The sequence below is a fragment of the Podarcis tiliguerta genome (assembly GCF_965153285.1).
Source record: "Podarcis tiliguerta genome assembly, chromosome: 17".
NCBI classification, from domain to species: Eukaryota; Metazoa; Chordata; class Lepidosauria; order Squamata; family Lacertidae; genus Podarcis; species Podarcis tiliguerta.
In genome coordinates, this window is record NC_139550.1 from 38635684 (window position 1) to 38654669 (window position 18986).

Here is an 18986-nt window from a genome sequence, read left to right on the forward strand (position 1 = left end):
AAGGAGCGGGGAGGCAGAGGAGGGCCGGCCACTTTCCGGGGTGCATGATGCGCTGCCTTGGGACTTTCCCCAGAAATGCGGGGCTTCTCTCGGCCAGGAGTCGCGGCGCTGCTCACTCGCAGAAACCATCCCCCCCACCCCGCTGCAATGGAGAACCTGGGAGCGGGGAAAGGGCGGATCCGTGGAACTCTTTCAAAGCCCAAACACGAAACAGGAAAGCAAGGCAGGAATAATAATAACAACAATACAATTACTTTATTAATGAAGTGCTAAACCTCTGTCTCAAGGCAGTTAGCTGGGGGGGATCACGCATATTGCAGCCGTCTGCTAAGCTGAGGACTTTCTCTTCTGGGGCTGTGTGCTAAGATGGGGCTTGTTGGTCCGGCCTGCTGGAATCGCAAGCCCTCCCTCTTTCTTATTCATGGCTGATTCAAGTGACCCGTGGCAGGGCATTTTCTTGAATTCCTGTTGAGAGCCATGTACAGACCACCACCCCCCCCCCGCCTATTTCCTCATCCTTCTTATTCCCTCACTTGAGTTCTTCAGTGTTTTATAATGTGCAGTAAAATATGTACACAGGAAGCAAAACTTATCTATGTTGTTTGTCCGGGTGTTCTTAACTGTGCCTGTGGAGGAAGTAGTGGTAGAAAGAGAAAAGAGAAGACTGGTTGGGAAAGAAAGTGACTGGAGCAGGAGCAGGCACTGGTTTTGTGCAGAAGCAGCATGCCTCTGGACAAAGAACGGAAGACCCATCCTTTCGAGTTTTTGTTTGCAAGCAGCAGGAGCAGTGGCGTAGCATGGGTTGCTGGTGTCCAGGGCAGGGCAAATGTTGTGCCCCCCCCCCCGGGGACTGGGCAGCTGGGGTGGCTCCGGAAGACGGCAGGAGCTCAGCAGGGAGCCTGCTGTGGAGGTGCCTGGTTGCACCCGTCTCATAATTTTGTGCCCGGGGCCACCGGCCCCTAGCCCCCCTCCCACTATGCCGCTGAGCCACACTTGGAATCAAGAGCAGCAGGTTAGTCATAGGGTTGCCATATTTTGAAGAGCAAAATGAGGATGCTATGACGGCCATTCAAAGCAAATAAATGCAATTTGTCTCAAATTTTACCCCTGAAAAAGAGGACGTGTCCTGGAAAAAGAGGACAAGCCTAGGACAGGCCCGGGTCTTGTTCAGAAAGAAAGTGCTTAGGACCTCTAAGTCCCTTGACTTCTCCTGTCAGTGCCTGGGCACTCAGGCCGGCCTTGAAGTCTCACATCTTGGGCTTTGCTTTGTAATCTGCACTGTGTCAGGACTGGTTGGGGTTACTGAGCGTTGAGGCGAAGACAGTCTGGACATGCTCAATGGCACATATGCTACTTTTGCCCCGGCAAGCCACTCATTGAGATGACTCGACAGGAGGCTCAAAGCCTGCTTGCTCCAAAGGGGGAGGCGTGGGAGTTGGACTGCATCTTCCCTCCAGGCTCAGGGTGGGGTACCTTTTGCATCCTGCTGCAGCATTTCCTAGAGGCGTCCAGAGCAGCCATTTCTTATCTGGGAGAAAGTAAAGGGGTCGCTGTGCCTTCTGCTCACAGCCTTTGCCAGTTGTATACCCTTTTATTTTGTATCTGGGGACTTTAGTGGGAGCCAGTGAGAACCAAAGCTATCCTGATCACCCACCCTTTTACATGCTTAATCATAGCCACTCTGGAATTCCAAGTTTTGGAGGGGAGGGGTTGCACTGGAATGCAACAGAGAGCCCAGAAAGCGGCTTTTAGACAATTAGGCAGATATTCCAGGACTGAAATCGGGGGCTGAAAACAGGATATGAGGCAAAGTCTTGCTTAGGATGAAACAGCACAAAACATGTTGAAATGGACCCGCCTTGAGCTCTGGTGGCAGCTGCCCTGCCCTTCCAACGTTTCTCCTTTGCCTGCTTCCTCCTTTGGGGTGGGGTGGGGGTGTTAATCTTCACCCCTTTCTCCAAGTTGGTTGCCTCCTTCGTGTTTTGAAGAGAGAGCAACAGGGCTTTTGAGGGGAGGGAGAAGGGGCTATTATAGGAAGAAATGTGGACCTGGGTTTCTCATCCTCTTCAGTGTCCCTCTCTGGAGTCGCACAGGGGAGGGTGGTTGGGAGAGGCAGAAACTTGCTGCTTTCATCCTGATCCCTCTTTGCTCTGAACTCTGCAGTCCCAATGGTCCTTCCTGCTCCTCCTGTGCAGCTTCCCTAGCAGATCCTTCCTTCTGACCTTGCGTGACCCAGGCAGCTCAGTGGGCATGCTTACCAACATGTACACATACTCTCCAGTCTTCCCTGCCTCCCATCAGGTGCACCCCCAAGTGCTCACCTTCGGAGCCTTTCAGGTGAGACTTGCTTTTGCCCCCGAAGCTTCCCCTCCTGCAGCTGTCATCTCAGAGGAAGGGGCAAACTGCTGGCTAAGAGAGGCGTGGGGCTGGCAGAGACCCACAAGGCTGCCAAGAGAGTTCCATGCCATGTTGCACATGCAGCTGTAGTCAACCAAAGACCTGCACATCAGTTTTCCTGGAGGGTGAAGGACCCCTTTGAAACATCACTCCATGTGTATTGCAGCCTAGCCCTGCTGGCGCTTCACCCTCAGCCCTGGTGCCCTGCACTTCTGACCAGGATCCCTCTGCTCCACTCCTCCTCAGGAACAAGGACCTCGGCTTGTTGTCAGCCTTGTTGGCTCTCTCTAGGCTAGTTCCCTGCTTTTTCTGTCTCACCTACTGTAGCTTTTGTCTCCTTGATCCCTGAATACCTCCCCACCCAAGTGCTTTCTTGCTCTTTCATGCCAGGCGGCCCTCAGTTCTGTGACCCGCCAAGTGTTCTGCTGCCTATCTCTTCCTGCACCTGTAGCTGCTGTGGCCTCCAATCCTTGTCCCCAGGGAACTGCTGCTCTCTGTTTCTCTTTCTCTTTCCCTCCCTCTCCCCCCCCCCCTTTCCATGGCCCAGTGTGTGGCTGAGTCTCTTCGTTTGGCCAGGGGGTGTTGCTATGTTTTTTTTCTGTTTGTTCAGTGCTGTCCTTCTTTTTCTTGACTTTGTGTTTTTTCTTCTCTTCCTTCCCCTCTCTCTGCCCATCCATCCACCCACTCCTTCTGGCATATTCCTTCCATCTGTGTCCACACATATCTCTTCCTTCATTTATTTCCCTACACACATCTCCCTTCCTCTCTCTCCCTCTCTTTCTGTCTCTCTTTCTCTCTCTCTGTTGCTCCGTCTCTCTGCTGCCTTCTATAGGTCGTCCACGTGTCCCACTCTGCACCAGTACTGCTGTTCTGCTCAGTCGCTTCTCCACTCGCAGCTAGCTTCCCCTGCCAGGCACACAGGCTGCAGGTAAGCCACTCACACCCACTACCCGCAACTTGCTCACTCCAAGCCATTCCCATGTCTCAACATGCTATGCTTATCCACAAAATCCAGTATTTCCTAGACTTCCTGGTTCCCCTGACAGCCCTGAGGGTTGGGTTGCTTGTAGCTCCCTAGGATGCAGAAGGCTGGGGGGGGGGTGTCATAGCACAGTGGTGGAGCCCCTGCTTGGTATGCAGCAGCTCCCAGGCCCTGGCATTTCCAGGTAGGGCTGGAAATGCCAACCTCCTGGCCACTTTAGACAATCCCGAGCTTGATGGGCCAATGCTGTTGCTCAGGGCAAGGCAGCTTCCTTTGTTCTTAACATCAGACGGAATGGGCTGGATTTCTGGGGTCTTTTCCAGTAATAGCAGAATGTTCTGGTCACCAAGTGGGAAAAGAGCCAAGATGATGGGGGTACTGCTGTCAGCTGTAGATAGTTACTTCAGCTGCGGCGAAGGGTTTGGCAGGCCCTTGGGCGAGATGCCTTTGGTAGTTCCCCTCTTCTGCGCTGCTGTCACTGCTGCCAGGGGGCTCTGGAGGCTGGCCTTAGGCCCACAGGGAGTTAGCAGGCGCCCAGCAAGACAACTGGTGTTGGCCTTGTGAACCTGTGGGGCTTTTGTCCCCATAAAAGGAAATACTGGATTTCATTTCCTCCATGCTTGCAACATCCCTTTGCATTTGCCTTACCCATGTTTCTCAAACTTGGGTCCCCTCCCCAGCTGTTGTTGGACTACAACTCCCATCATCCCTAGCAAGCAGGACTAGTGGTCAGGGATGGTGAAGTTGTAGTTCGACAACAGCTGACGACCCAAGTTTGAGAAACACTGCAACCCTTCACTCCACCCTAGACCCTGCTAATCTCCGTTAACATCTTAACACAAACTACCTTCTCCCTCACACCACGCTGCAGCCTCAGGTTACAAAATAAGGACACTCTCATCTCTGTTTATGCCATGGAGATAAAGAAGCTGGGGTGTGGGCCCATTTTGTGCTCTGGGGCTAGTTTTGACAAGGGGGCTTCAGCTCACGCAGAGACTGTGTGTGTGGACGCATGCAAGTGTTTGCAAGAGCCTAGAGCAAGTGTGTCAGACAGAAGCTGTGTGAGCAAGACTGAATGTGCAAATGAGTGATCATAAAATGACAGGGTCCTCAGCGAGTGTGTTGAGGAGTTTCAGCAAGCCTGCCCAGAGCTGCTGTCTCTCTGTCTGTCTTTTTTTCTTTTGCTGATCTTCAACAGCAGTTTGATATACAGACATTAAGTAGATGTAACTTTTCCTTGTATGGAGATAAGAAGAGACGGCCAGCTTTTGAACTGTCCCCCTTCTTGCTGTGGCTTGATCTGCAGCAGTTAGCATGGCAGGTGGGAACATGGATCTCTGTGCCATGAGAAATGCCACCTGCTAAATCCTGGAGTTCAAAGTGAAACCACAAAGAGATAAGTTGGGGGCTGGGTAGGTGGGGGAATGTTTCACGCACTTAATGTCTACCTGTTAGACTGCTGTGAAAAGCAGAGGTTCCCTGCCAGAAAAGAAATTGGCAGCATTATGACTTTTTGTGGGGGCAGGTGTAACTCTTGAACAAGTCTACTTCCTACATTTGTAACAATTTCTCTGTAGCAAATAGCCATAGCCAAATGCAAAAGAGGACAGGCTCCTACAGCTACCACTGTTTAGAAGACGGGATTCCAGCAGGTGCTGAATTGGCCTTTTCTACACAACTCTGATGGGTGCAAGGGTCCCCTCTTCTCTGGCCTTTGGCCATGCTGATAGGAAAGCTGCCTTTCCCACGTAACTTTAAGGGGGAAGAAGATCCATGTCCTCCTTTTTACACATCATAGCTATCAGAGCTTTCCTGGTTGCTAACACACACACACACACCCCCGGTGCTTTTAACAGCTGTGTGACAAAGGAGAGATTCAGCTTTCTTCACCTGCTGAATTTCTGTTTATCATACAACTATTAATTATACAATAGCTGGGCAAGCAAAAGTAATAGAGGAATAGAAACAGACAGCTCATGTGCATAACGAGTGGTTGTGACGGACTCTGTGCATACATCTGCCAGACCTGCAGAGTTTGTGGCCCATCACAGCCTTTAATGAGAGCTCCACCTCTCTTTTAAATCAGAACCAGTGAAGGCGGTGAAGGACCTGTATGAGTATCTGGAGGTGGTTGGTGGATGGATGGCGGCTAACAGATTGAGGTTGAATCCTGACAAGACAGAAGTACTGTTTTGGGGGGACAGAGGGCAGGTAGGTGTGGAGGCCTCCCTGGCCCTGAATGGGGTAACTGTGCCCCTGAAGGACCAGGTGTGCAGCCTGGGAGTCATTCTGGACTCACAGCTGTCCATGGAGGCGCAGGTCAATTCTGTGTCCAAGGCAGCTGTCTATTAGCTCCATCTGGTACACTGGCTGAGACCCTACCTGCCCGCAGACTGTCTTGCCAGACCTTTAAAGCCCTAAACGGCCTCAGTCCTATATACTTGAAGGAGCATCTCCACCCCCATTGTTCAGCCCGGACACTGAGATCCAACTCCAAGGGCCTTCTGGCGGTGCCTGCTCTGCAAGAAGTGAAGTTACAGGGAACCAGGCAAAGGGCCTTCTTGGTAGTGGTGCCTGCCCTATGGAACAACCTCCCATCAGATGTCAAGGAGATAATTATACAACCTTTAGAAGACATCTGAAGGCAGCCCTGTATACGGAAGCTTTTTAATCTTTAATGTTTTATTATGTCTTTATATATGTTGGAAACCACCCAGAGTGACTGGGGCAGCCCAGTCAGATGGGCGGGGTACAAATTTTATCATCATCATCATTATTATTACATATATCTCACTATGGCTGATAATCCTTATGAGGCTCTAAACAATGTCTTTTGAGTCCCCATGTATGCCAAGTGGTCCACATTCAGTCATACTTTGTGCAGAGCTGGTCTAAACTGTAGGCTGGTTTGGACATAATACATGTATTTTGGTCCTTGTTCATAGTGCTTCACCTCCCCAGTAGGAGCTAAGATAAGAGAAACTTAATGACTGAACCAGCACAGATGACTAGTAACAATTCCCATAATTTCAGCAACTTTTCATGTTTCTTTGCAAGATAGTCTATCTCAGGAAAGGCAGTAGTGCTTGTTTTGGGGCAAAAAAAGTTTTGTGAAAACTACTCTACCGTCATATGGTCATGATTGTAAGTTTTGTGATGGAGAATCTCTGGCCCTCTAGATGTCTCTAGGCTACAGCTCCCGTCATTTCTGTTTACTGGCTATGCTGGCTGAGGCTGATGGGAGCTCAAGTTCAACAACTTCTAGAAGGCCACAGGTTAACTACTCCAGGTGTACAGGAAAGTAAGTAAAAAATTCAGTACTGCACATGAATTACAATTGCCAAACACAACTGTTCACGTGGACAAGGCAGTGCTAATTGCTTCTGCATTTTTTAAGCAGTTGGCTTAACCATGCAGTTCAGTTATGTTATGTATATGGCTTTATGTATTCCGTTTCTGCTACACAGAAGGTATCCCAGGTCTCTCTGCGTTCTAGAGAGGAAAGAATCATTTATGGTGGACGGAGGATAGCATTCTCATAGGCAACTCCAGATGTTCTTAGACTACAACTCCTTGACCATTAGCCAGGCTGGCTGGGGCTGATGGAGTCCAAGGACACCTGGAGGGCCACAGGTTCCCCATTCTTGGTTTAGGAATAGAGAGTTGAACCAGACCTTCTGAGAGGCAAAGTGAGTCGGCTGCTTCATAGAATCATAGAATCATAGAATCATAATCATAGAGTTGGAAGAGACCACAAGGGTCATCGAGTCCAACCCCCTGCCAAGCAGGAAACACCATCAGAGCACTCCTGACATATGGTTGTCAAGCCTCTGCTTAAAGACCTCCAAAGAAGGAGACTCCACCACACTCCTTGGCAGCAAATTCCACTGTCGAACAGCTCTTACTGTCAGGTGGGAGGGGCCACTAGCTCAGCAGTAAGAGCAAGTGCAAAAGTTCTCTGGTTCAGACCCTGTCATCTCCAGTTGAGCAACCTCAAGTTGCAAGGCTTGAAAGAACTGGCAAGCCACTGAGAACTGGAGAAGATCACACCAAGCTGGATGGACCCAGTGGTCTGACTCGGTATGGCAGCTGCGTATGCTTATATGAATTCCATTAAGGGCTGCAGAGTGCTTGGGCAGGAAAGTGTCCAAAGATTGTTCCCATGTCAGCATGTGGACGAGAATGCCCAGGGGCGAGTGGGGGCAGCTCCAACGCCAAAGTGGCTTGGGCTGATCCTGCTTTGTAAAGCTCTTTTCTCATCTTAACCTTCAAGTTAAATTACCATTCATTTAGCCTTCGTTTTATGAACAAACACTTATATATAACACAGGGGATTATGGGAGCTGTAGTGCAGGGAGACTCTGGGGTGCTATTGAATGTCTTGTCTGTCACAGGATTGTGGAGTAAAGGTTGAGACTTTTTTGTCCATTTTTTTGTCCCAAAACCATAATCAATTTGTATAAGATGACATGCTGGGCATGGTAATATTTGGTGCAGACAGAATCATGGGATCAGTTTCCACAGAGTTCATGTATCCAAGAAACAGTCAAGCATTATGAGCATTCACAAACTTTTCTCTTGATTTGGCTCCAGCTACTATTTGGAACAAAAATTGCAAAGAAATTATGAGGAAAATGCAGGGCCTGGTAACTCTGGGATATCATTGCCTTGACTTGACCATACAAGGTTGTGTAGTGGAGTTTTGAATATGATTCTCCCTCACTCACTTTCTGAGTAGAATGTCTTACACAAAATTTTAAAAGAACAGTACCAAAAGAATAGTGCAGAACAGAGTCACCAGGTTTATTTTTCTGGCAGGGGCTCCTGTGTTGTCTGACATTCATTAGGTGAAGCTTTCTCCCATCACTGCATCTGCCTGCCAATAAAAAATTCGCCTGCTGAATTTCTGTTTCTTGTGCTGCTAGGAGGAAAAAATAAACGGCAGCCTGATCTATGTGCACTGGTGCCCAGAAATAACCCTGTGGAAGGACTCAGGACTGCTTGCCTTTGCTCTTGTGAACAGAATGAGAGGAGTGGGGAGAGGAGAGAATGAATAAATGGATGGATGGATGGATGATAATGAATATTAATAAGACAGTGATGTATTCTGTAAACAAAGTGTGATGGTGCAGTAGTATTTGAATGAATCGTGTAAGAGAAAAGTGGAATTAAGTTGGCAGACAGGATAGTTAAACGAGGATTTATTTTGGGTTGTCAGGCTGCAACCCAGAAATCCATGCTATACCCTTAAGCAGGGCACCCGGTTCCTTTCCCTGTCCTGTGTCACACACTTGGAGGCTAGGTTCATTACAGTATTGGGGGAGGGCAAGAGAACTGAGGGGGGGAGTGGCAGGAGAAAACACAGCTGTGTCCACCCCCCATTTCCTCTGTTGCATTAAAGGTACAATGCAGAGTTCCAGGATGTGACCTGGAGTCAGCAGCCAGCTTGGTCAGTGGCCAGGGATGATGACAGTTGTAGTATAACACCATTTGGAGGATGAAGAATGATGGAAAAATTGTAGGTGCATTCTCTTTTGTGATTTGGAGAATTCTGTTAAAGAAATGGGGCTTTTTCCGGGTTTTGGCTTAGCAATCTTTAAATGGCTTGTGGGGAGAAATGAAAAGCCAAAGGTTTGTTAAGTTTCCCTGCTTGCCTTCCAGCTTGAAAGATGCATCACATCACCATCTCCACTCCAGCCATCACCCTGCTGTCCCCCCCCCCCCGGCAATGGAGGGTTTGTCTGCAGGATTATAATCCTTCTCTGTCTGTCTGTCTGTCTGTCCCCTTCCCATTTTCTAGGGATGATGACGAGGCTGAGGACGTCCACCAGTTTTGTTGCCCTGCCTCTGAGTGCAGCAGCCCCTCCTCTAGGTAACCTGGAGGGGGTGCCACCATCCCCCTTCCACGTCTTGCACTTCTAACCTGGACCCTGAGACCTCACTACACCAGCTTCAAACCCTGCCCCCCCCCCCCGGCACCCCAGGGATGGGCTCAGAGGCCGTTCCAGAGACACCCTTTCCCTCCTGCATAGATCAAAGGAGGGGCTCATGGCAAACAGCTCCTGCCTTTACTCAGCTTGGAAGCAGGCAGGTTCATCTCATTTGTCATCTCTGAGTTTGGTCTTTTGCCGTCTCTGTTCTCTTGCTCTTTGCATCCTTTTGTATTTTGATATTTTGGTTCTTCGGTTGTGTGAGCTTTCTTACTAGCTCTTATGCCCTTAATAATCAGTCCAGCATACAGAAATTTAGCAGGGGAAGTATTTGTCATCTCCATGACAAAGGGTGGGGGGAAATGTCACTTTAAAAAATTTATTTGCAACAAGAGCAGGGGCCGTAAACAATAGCAACAAAAGTACTTCTCCATTTGAACTTGACTATCAACCACCTTCCCCCACAACGGGGGGTGGGGGGGTGTTGCTTTGACCTCTACTTTTGTGTCAGTGACACTCCCTCACTGTTCCAGACTTTGGTTTTGAGCTTTGAATTGGCTTTTTGAAACCCCAGATTGCCAACATTTCTGCAATTGACCCTGTCTTAAACAGCTACCTGATAGGCAGAAACAGACTCCTACATTTCTTTCTGGTGGGGGCTGCTTGCAGGAGCCTGGCTGATACAAAGGTGGCAACCCAGTTTCACTCTAGCCCCCCCCCCCCCTTTTGGTCATCTTTAACCCTCTTACGTTTTGGTGTAGCTAATCTCTACTGTCCATATCTTGACTTTAGATCTCCTTTTATCACTCAAACTTGCTTCTGCCATTCTGTTGTAACATTGCTAAAGAAAGAAAGAAAAGAGGACATGCTCCTGCTGCCAACGCCTCCCTGTGGCCATGCTTGCTTTGCTTCCTAAATCCAGACATGGTTGAGTTGCCAGTTTCTACAGTGCCCCTTCTCCTCTGCCTCTAACAGCAGCTGGCAGGCAGAAGTTAAGCTGGTGAGACCTTTCTTGGTGGGGGTAAGGAGATGGGAGAAGCTTCACTTACTATTTATGGCTGGCATAAAAGGCACTGGAGCAGGGCTGTTTCAGAAGCTGGCAACCCTACTGATTTGTGAGGGAGTTGGCTGTGCTAAGGGGCTTGGTCCCAGAGGAGGCAGCGATGGCAGCCAACTTGGATGGCCTTAAAAGAGGATTGGACAAATGCATGGAGGAGGAGAAGGCTGTCAGCTGGAGGCAGAGATGCTTCTGAATATCAGTTGCTGGAAACCACAGGAAGGGAGAGTTGCCCTTGGGCTCGTTTCCCACATGCATCTCGTTGGCCAGTGTGAGAACAGAAGGCAGGACTAGATGAGCCATTGGTCCCTCTTGTGTCTTACTGGTGTGGAAGGTGCCTTTCACAGTCCAAGGAGCAGTCTTCTCAAGCCAGTCTGCAGGTTCAGAGGATACAAATCCTACTTAAGGGGCTGCATAGGAGGCTGACACTTGAAGGACAGAGTCTTGCTTTGAAAATGAAGCTGGATAGAATTTTATTTGACCTTTAACCTGTAACTAAATATTGAGTTGACCTTTCAGCTCCTGTGTCATTTTTGACGCCCTTTGTAAAAGCTGACCTGTATTCTGATGTTTAGTATTTGCTGTTGGTTGTTTGGTCTGTAGGAAACATGGTTCAGGCACCAATCCTGACCACACTTCATTCATTCAAGGAAGCGCTCATTTACTTGGGGGATGGGACAGGTTCTGAACTCATAATTTCACTTTCTTCAGTGTGTCCTTGCATCATGGCTGTGGTGGTCTTCTAATCTCTTCACACATTACATTTTAAAATTGTGAAAAGCTTGTGTTACAGCTGCTGCATCAGGCAGGCACACTTCCTGGGAGCCTCTGGCTTCCTGCCGAGTCTACACGGTACACTTTTACTGCCACATAATGGGGAGACTGCCCCACCCCTGGTCTTGTCTCTGGAACGGACTCTGCCAAATATCCCTAACCTCCCCCAACCTTTTGCTCCAATCTCAGTTTACACATTTTTCTATGCAGACGCATAAGCCTTAAATATTACCCCCCCTTTCCTGCTTTTTCACCCCCCCCCCACGGGGAAGAGCATTTCCAAACAACCTTTGCTGCGCCCCTCAACTCTAAATGCAGTTCTTGCACTGGCCTCTAGGGGTCCCCCTACATGCACTTTTTCTGCCTGTCGCTGCTCCGTCTCAGCCTTCCTTGCAATTTCAGGATGCTACCCGAAAGAACATGGAAACCAACCAAAAAGAAAACCCTCTTTGGAATCAGCTTTGATTGTTTGTTCCCTGTGGGACTCTGTCCAAACTGGGCACCAGCCTCTACCCTGCAAGACTATGTGCCCTTGGGACCATCTCTCTTTTCCTTTCTCTCTGTTTCTCCTTCCGGGCTTCAGGACCTGCTAGCCAACCCCCCAGGGAGCCACCTTGGAAGCAGCAGCTCTCTGCTTAATCAAGCAAACTGTTCCGGCGTCACAGACACTGGGTGTGGGCCGGGAATCCTGGACACTGGAGGATTTTGCAGGCTGTGAAGTGTGCAGACTCTGCGTTCTTGTGCTGTGGGAGGGGGCACTCTCTGTTTTGCTTGTGCTGTCCCCTGGGTTGGCACCATGCATAAGATCTTGTATTCCCATCTGGGCCACCTGTGGATTTCATTGGAAGAAAAAAATGGCTAGGTGGAGGCAGGGCGGGCGAAGAAAGCTCAGGGGGTATTATCTACAATGAGACGTTTTGCCAAATCTGCTCTACTACTGCTGAGATTTTGATACTCAGTGTGGGAAATGTTTCCGACTTTCCCCATATTGTCAATGTGAAAAATGAGTGTGCGAGTGGTGGAGTGTTGGCTGAGCCAGGGCCACGTGTGTGCAAGTTCCACTCGTGGTTCCTGGAGTGGCCACAAGAGAAAGCCGTGTTAATGGCACATGCATTCTCCAGTTCAGTGGATTAGACAAACTGGTGGCTGAGGTGGTGGGACATATGGAATTCTGCCTGATAATAATCCCTGTGTGCTTTTCTGGGGGAAAGAGTCTTCAAGGGATGGCCTCTGGTGCAGACATCTGGGGAAAGTCAGTGACAAGGCCCAGGCTTTGCTTGCCAAAGGTCCCAGGTTATTTCCATTTAAATGGATTTGGGTGGCAACTGTGGCGTTGCGTCCTTTTTTGGTGCCCAGGGTACACGCGCACGTGTGTGCATGGGCAGGGCAAGCAGGGCTTTCGCTGCCAGCGGTGCCAGGCACGCATGCACAGGGCACAGAGGGTTCACAGAGAGCTCACACACCAGCTCAGCCCTGGCTGCTGAAGGAGGAGGAGCCCGATTGGCCAACGCAGCCCTTGGTGAGCAAATCCCCCCGATTCAGCAAAGGGACTGGGGACGCGGTGGGCTCTGGAGCGTCAGGCAGGGCAGGCTGGGGATCCCTGTGTGGGGGCACCTGGCTCGCACCCCCTAAAATTGGGTGTCTGGGGCTGTGCCCCCCCGGGGGTCCCACACTAGCCCCTGGGTGGCAGGGCTGCGAAATACCTTTGCCTGAGTGCTGAGCCTTTGAGCCTCCAGGTGCTGCTGGACGTTGCTCCCATCAGCTCCAGCCAGCATGGCCAATGGTCAGGGTTGATGGGAGCTGTAGTCCAGCAGCATCAAGGAGTCTCTGGGTTTCCCATTCCTGGAGTAGACTGAGCTGCTTGATGGACCACTGGCTTGACCAAACCAGGTTCATGCATACATCTGTTCTCCTACACATCAATGGTTGGGCAGAGCGGCTTTTTCAAAGGCAGCAGCCGCCTCTCCTTTAGTGAAAAGGACTCTGGGAAAGCCACGACTTTAATCCGATTCTGCCGCTGGGGCAAAGCAAAGAGGTAAGCAGTAGTAGTTTAATCCTCATTGGTGTGGCAGTGTGAATTACAGCTGCTGTTTGCAAAGTAGGTGCTGATTCCTGTGTTACCATGGCAACATGCTTACCATCGCAAAAATTGGCGTGTGGTGGGGAGGGATCTACATTTCTGCACAGCTGGGAAAGTACAATCATGGTTAGTTCCCATGCCAGCACTTTACCTCCATCTTGGTAGTTCAACCACATGGAAGCACGTTATTTGATGACAACTGTGTCACCGTCGTAATATATGAATCAGGTGACCAGAAAGCTCAGATTCTGCTTTTGGACTCCAGAGAACTGCTACAGCTGAGCATCCACAGAACACGACAGTTCTGTGTAGGAAATAATGTGTGATGATAACACATGTCTATATTTTGCTGTGCTATGGCAAAATACATGTGTCCTGTGGTCATGTGGGATATTCTTACATGTGGCTTGCATGTTATTTCCTGCATGGACTTGATTTCTGTTTTCTGGAATTCATCATGTTTGAAGCACTCCTGACCCTACACAGAGTCTGTACATTTGCATCTTAATTGGCTTGCTCTACTATATGTTGACTGTACAGTGTTTGTGCCTTTTCCTAGCTGGGTTTTGTAAAACAAAACAAAACAAAAAACAAGATCTACTTTTTTCTTGCTGCCCTAAAACCCCAATCTATTAACTATGGTTAAGTACAGTAAACGAGAGCAGGTCATGGGACCCTGCAGTTCTTGATCCCCCTCATCTGGCCGTCTTATTCATAGTTATTTCTGCATTGACTGTAAAAATGGCTGTCCCTAACTAGGGTTTCTGCCTTAAACAGAGTTTGCCAACTAGTTTCAAATGCTGATTAAGATGGGAACTCTGGTTTGCATTATCCATGGTTAATGCTGCTGTGATAAGGGTGTGAGCCCAGTCTTGATCTCCCAATAGTCATGATATCAGGAATGATATCCCTGTCCCTGCTCTCTATTACATACTGACACTCAAAACTACATGTTACGAGGAATTTATGGCTTCTGCAATTCTACATCTCCACAATAAAATTTCATTAAGCAAGAAGCAGGACATATCACCATACTGAATATTCCCACTCCCTTGGAAGTATTACAGGGGACACAATGAATGGAGATGTTCATCTACAACAGCATTCCTTGTAAGGTGCAGGCTAAAAAAGAGGTTTGCTTGCTCATACAAAATCGTTAACGAGGTGGGGCAGAAGAAAAAAGCATTGCGCTCTGTGCTGGGTGAAGAAGCAGTTCCATTCAAATTCTCCTTATTTCTACCCACTTGACCAATATGTTTTCACACACACACACACACACACACACACACACTGCCCACAACCATGAGGGCTAGATGCTTGCTTGTTTATTTTTTTAAACGAAAGCTCAGATTCTCAGGATTCCACCAGTATTGGATTCTGGTAAGCCATAAAGCGCGTTCTGCTGTGCAACTGTGGGCCTTGGCACATTTTAAAAACCACTTTCCCCTTCTACAAAACTATGGCAATCTTCTGCAAATTGTTGAAACTGCACTGAACTCCTCCCCACCCTCCTGTACCATTGGTGTGAATAAGGAATGTAGCTAGCACTACCTGCCATACAGCAGCTGTGCAAAACAGGAGCAAACTTGATGAGTTGCACCATTTCAGGTGCAGTGTGTGCCGCACCAGTTTACAAGTATGCAAAATGGGTGTGTACTGCAATGAGGTTTCTTCATGTTAACCTGCCTTTGTCCTCATTCCCCTCCTGTGCCCCTGAGGGTTTTCCTACTCCCTGTTGGATCTTGAGTGCACAGTATGAGACTTTGCACTGCCCCTACATGCAAAACAAGCGTGCCTTGCACACCAAGGGAAGGCTGTGTCTTATGAAGCGGCCATAATTACTTTAACACACTGACCAGTTGCTTGGTCCCACACTAGCTGAATAGCCATTTGCCAGCCAGTTATGAAAATGGGCTTGGACATATTGTGCAAACAGGTGCTGCTGGGGGGGGAGACTGGGGAGGAAAGCTCCTCTCCTGCCCTGCCCCCACCTGCCTGTGGAGCATGTCAGGAATACATGCCTCTCTGGGGCAATTCCCTCCCCCCACCTGTTTTGGTCCCCTTTGCTCAGCTCCTCAGTTTCCCTGCCAGGTATAGGCTGCCCCACATTGACGTGTACTGCTTGAAGAAGCCCGTTGCTCCATGTCTTCCCACCCCAACTTGTTTCTGTAAATAAGAAACAAAAGAGGCTTTATGACAAATACTCTTGTGTACAAAAATGATTTCGGTCAATAAATCTAAGGCTTCTGTCTTCTCTGAACCAAACAATAAAGAAAAGAACAATTAAATGGATCCTGCAGACTGCTGTTGCCTCTCCTCCCTTCTTCTCTCAAATCTCGCATTCTCTGCAAGGCTGAGTCGGAGCTGGGCTGCTGCTTCTGAGACATTTGGAGGGTGGGGAGCTGGAGGATCGGAAGGTAGGGAAATGGAGCAGGTGGCTTCCCTCTGTTTTGCTGTCCTAAAGCTACTTTTCCACAGGCTTTTATTTTTGCCCTTATTAGGGAGCGGGTAGCAGCTTCCTGTCCAAACGTTACCTTCTTCATATTTCTCTCCCCTCCCCAGTGCCGCGTTGGGGGCTTTGAACAGATCTCTTCACCTGCATTTGTGGGGCATCTCCTGGACCACTTTGTCACAGAACTATAGGTGTATAAAATATAAACTGGTAACCACAGCGTCTCCATCTAACCCCATGATCTCAGTAGACAGAGAGAGACAGATGGCAATAAAAACTTCTGCTTTATTCTAGAGGTAGCATTTGAGGGCTGGGTGAGGGTTATCTTTTTATGCCCAGTACATTTTGGGAAGGTACAGTCATTGCATTCATTTAGACCAGGCATTAAAAAATACTTCCTTACGGCTTTTCTGCACAATAAGTTTTTTGCCACATAAATGTGACTTTCATGTCTCATTTGTTGCGGGCATGTGGGAAGAGGAGTTGGCTGTTCCATATGAACTGCATTCACAAGAGAGAAGCCTCAGAATTGGCCAAAAATATTGCACCATTTCAGTATAAGAAAAAGCATGCAACGGGGAGCAACTTTCAATCAAGACAAGTGGCCAATAACTGTTGACTTATCTAGCTCATATCTAAAACCCATAATTCAGTAAAATATCTTTTCCAGTGGCAAATTCTGCTGACAACAGGACACAGCCTAATATGTTCACGGGGTGCTGGTCATTTCATTGTAATCCTTATCATATCCTCAGCCTATTGCATGTGACAGGGAGATGCAAAGACTAATGTGTCATATCAGAATGTTAAATGCAGATTAAACCTTCATACACCAAAGATTGGTCTAAGGTAGGTATAAGTTTAATACATCTTGCTTACTTATGGTGGATTCCCTCAGCTGGCCGTTGCTGGATCTCATTGAGTGCATGCTGTACAGTTATAATTAGCAGTGTTTGCACTCTCTTTTTTTTTTTTAATAATATTTATTAAGATTTTTCAACAACGTAACATCAAAACAAAACATACCCACAAAAAACAAAGAAAAGAAAAAAGAACAGCAAAAGAAAAAAAGGAAAAACAAAAATCAAAAAACCCTCTTCCCCATCCCCCTACACAAAAATCCCAAAAAACAAAACACAAAAGTACCCCACACAACACAAAGTCTCACATTCCCTTTTTTCCTTTAACTTGTTTCCATGACTTCCTCCCACCTCCCTCTTTATATTCCTGATTTTAATCTAATCGGCAAATTCCCTCCGACTTTTGATACTTTTTCCCTTATTTACCTTTACCTCTTTTTTTTTAAAAAAAAACCAATAATAATATAAAGAAAAAGAATTTATCTTAAAACTTCTGATCTTAGATTCTATAATTATATACCCTTATATCTTAATTTTTCATTTTCTTTATCTTACTCCTGGAACCAGTTAACTTCCTTCCGTCATCCCCTCAAAATACTTATTAAAACCATATTTTATCAATTTTACTTAATAATCTCCAATTTTTCCCCCATCTCATCCCCCCGGTTTTAGGTGCTGCCAATCCTTTTTACAAATTTTTAAAGTCTTTCCAATCGATAAATTCAGTCCATCAGCCAGGCTGCCTGGTGTCCGAGGCCTTTAAATCATCTTTCTGGCCTGTCTGGAGAGTCTTTTTTGAGCTTAAAATTGTGTCCCAAACCACATTCCCCTCAACCTCTCCATTAACCTTTATGAACAAGCTTGCCCGAACTCTGTAATTCCTCTTGTAGACCAAAGAATTGTCCAAAGTTTGCTCCACACACTCTTTAAGGTTGCTGAAATTCACCTCTTCAAACTTTCTCAGAGTGCCAATTTCCAAGATATATCTTATCAAACCTGTGTCTCTTAGTCCATACATGGCACTCCTTATCCAGATCTGTCCTTTAAACTCTTTGCTCTCATAATCCACTTTTTGTCCATCAACTTGAGGCTCTATTACTGTATTTTCCACCAGGGGTTCCTCTTGTAAAGACGGAACCTGTTCTGTTTGATCCATATTCTTCTCAGTTGTCCTTCCTTGTTGATTTAATTCCAATCCTTGGGCCGAGTTTAGTAATTTTTTCCCTTCTTGAGCCAGGCTGTGAACATTTTCCTTCAAATCAGAAATGCCAAATTCCAAAATAGACAGGTTTTTTTGAAATTGCTCAAACAGAGCTGCTATTCTTCCCTCCATGTTCCCAAGTCTGTTCTTTCAATGTTATCTTGCTGTCAAGGTCGAATGCTTATTTAGTCTGTAAAGTTGCAGCCTGTGTGAAAGTTTCTATCCAAAGGTATAACAATTGTAACATTCCAACATGAGTTTCTGTAACTTTCCACAGCCACAAGAACAGTTGTCATTTAACTCCTTTTTTCCTTTCCCAAACAGTAAACAACAGATTGAGTTCTCTCTTAATCCTTTTCTTCTTAATAATTCTTAATAATTTATTTCTTGTTATAAAGATTCTTTTTCTTGTTTTGGCCGCCCGGTCCCGGGCTCGAGATGGTAAAGATAAGTTCAAAGTACCCTGCTCTGCAGGACTATAAACTGTTAAAAGCAATCTCCCCCTCTTCCCTGCTTCCGAGGGGGGGTTTAAAGGGCTTAGGTGACAGATTTATTACCTTGTGAAGTACTTTTTAAAGGCTCCAGTTCTCACACTTTTGCCTTGATCTTTCTACAAAGTGGAAGGCAGGCTTCCTGTTTTAACCTTCCATCTGATGCCGAGTTTCAGTAATTTATAATCCAATTTCCATTACTTACGAGAGTTTCTTTAATCCAGATGTCCACAGGAAAAGTTAGCGCTTCCTGACAGCAGCTGTGCGGCTTCACTCCCTGAAAACAGCGATCGATCCAAAGTGCCGCGCCGCTCACCCCACATCGCTCCGGAGCCCGTAGCCGGGTCTCCCCGCGAGTAAGGGAGGCGCTACTGGCACCAGCTGGATCCCAAGTCCACGGTCTTCCTCCGACCGTGGTTTTTAGCGGGTCTCCGCCTCGCCGTAGGCGGTCAGACCCTTCTTTTCAGAGAGCAGTCTCCTCCGAGACGAAGGAGGTCTGCTGCAGCCAGGAGCGCCAACCCGGAAGCCAGCAGTGTTTGCACTCTCGGCAGACCCCTATCTAGGAACATCCATAGGGCACCAGGTGGGGGCTACCTTAGGGACACAGCAGCAGCAGGTTTGAGAGTGGGGTGCACAAGGGACATGGAAACCCCTGCTCACCGAAGCTGCAGCTGGGAGCATCCTCAAGGGGCTGTACGCCACTCATTCAGACAGGCCACTTGGATGAGCAAGTGGGATCCCCATCTGAACCAGCTCTGAATC

At 47.8% G+C, this 18986-nt stretch overlaps 1 protein-coding gene and 1 long non-coding RNA gene across 10 annotated transcripts in view; one reads left to right on the plus strand and one right to left on the minus strand.

Moving 5' to 3' along the window:
* The window catches only part of IQSEC2 (IQ motif and Sec7 domain ArfGEF 2), a 151969-nt gene that overhangs the window by 64829 nt on the left and 68154 nt on the right, over positions 1-18986 (plus strand). For 3 of the 9 annotated variants that reach the window (XM_083420946.1, XM_083420950.1, XM_083420952.1), the window contains one exon: positions 3230-3325. The exons of the other annotated variants lie outside the window; for them this stretch is intronic. In XM_083420946.1, coding sequence (XP_083277072.1) covers positions 3230-3325 — 96 coding nt within the window. The remainder of the gene's footprint in view (positions 1-3229; positions 3326-18986) is intronic. 9 annotated transcript variants of the gene reach the window in all.
* Positions 237-3223, minus strand: LOC310668175. The gene is made up of 2 exons (XR_014506643.1): positions 2308-3223; positions 237-615 (listed from the first exon to the last, which is right to left on the minus strand). It is a non-coding gene; the product is annotated as an uncharacterized lncRNA (long non-coding RNA).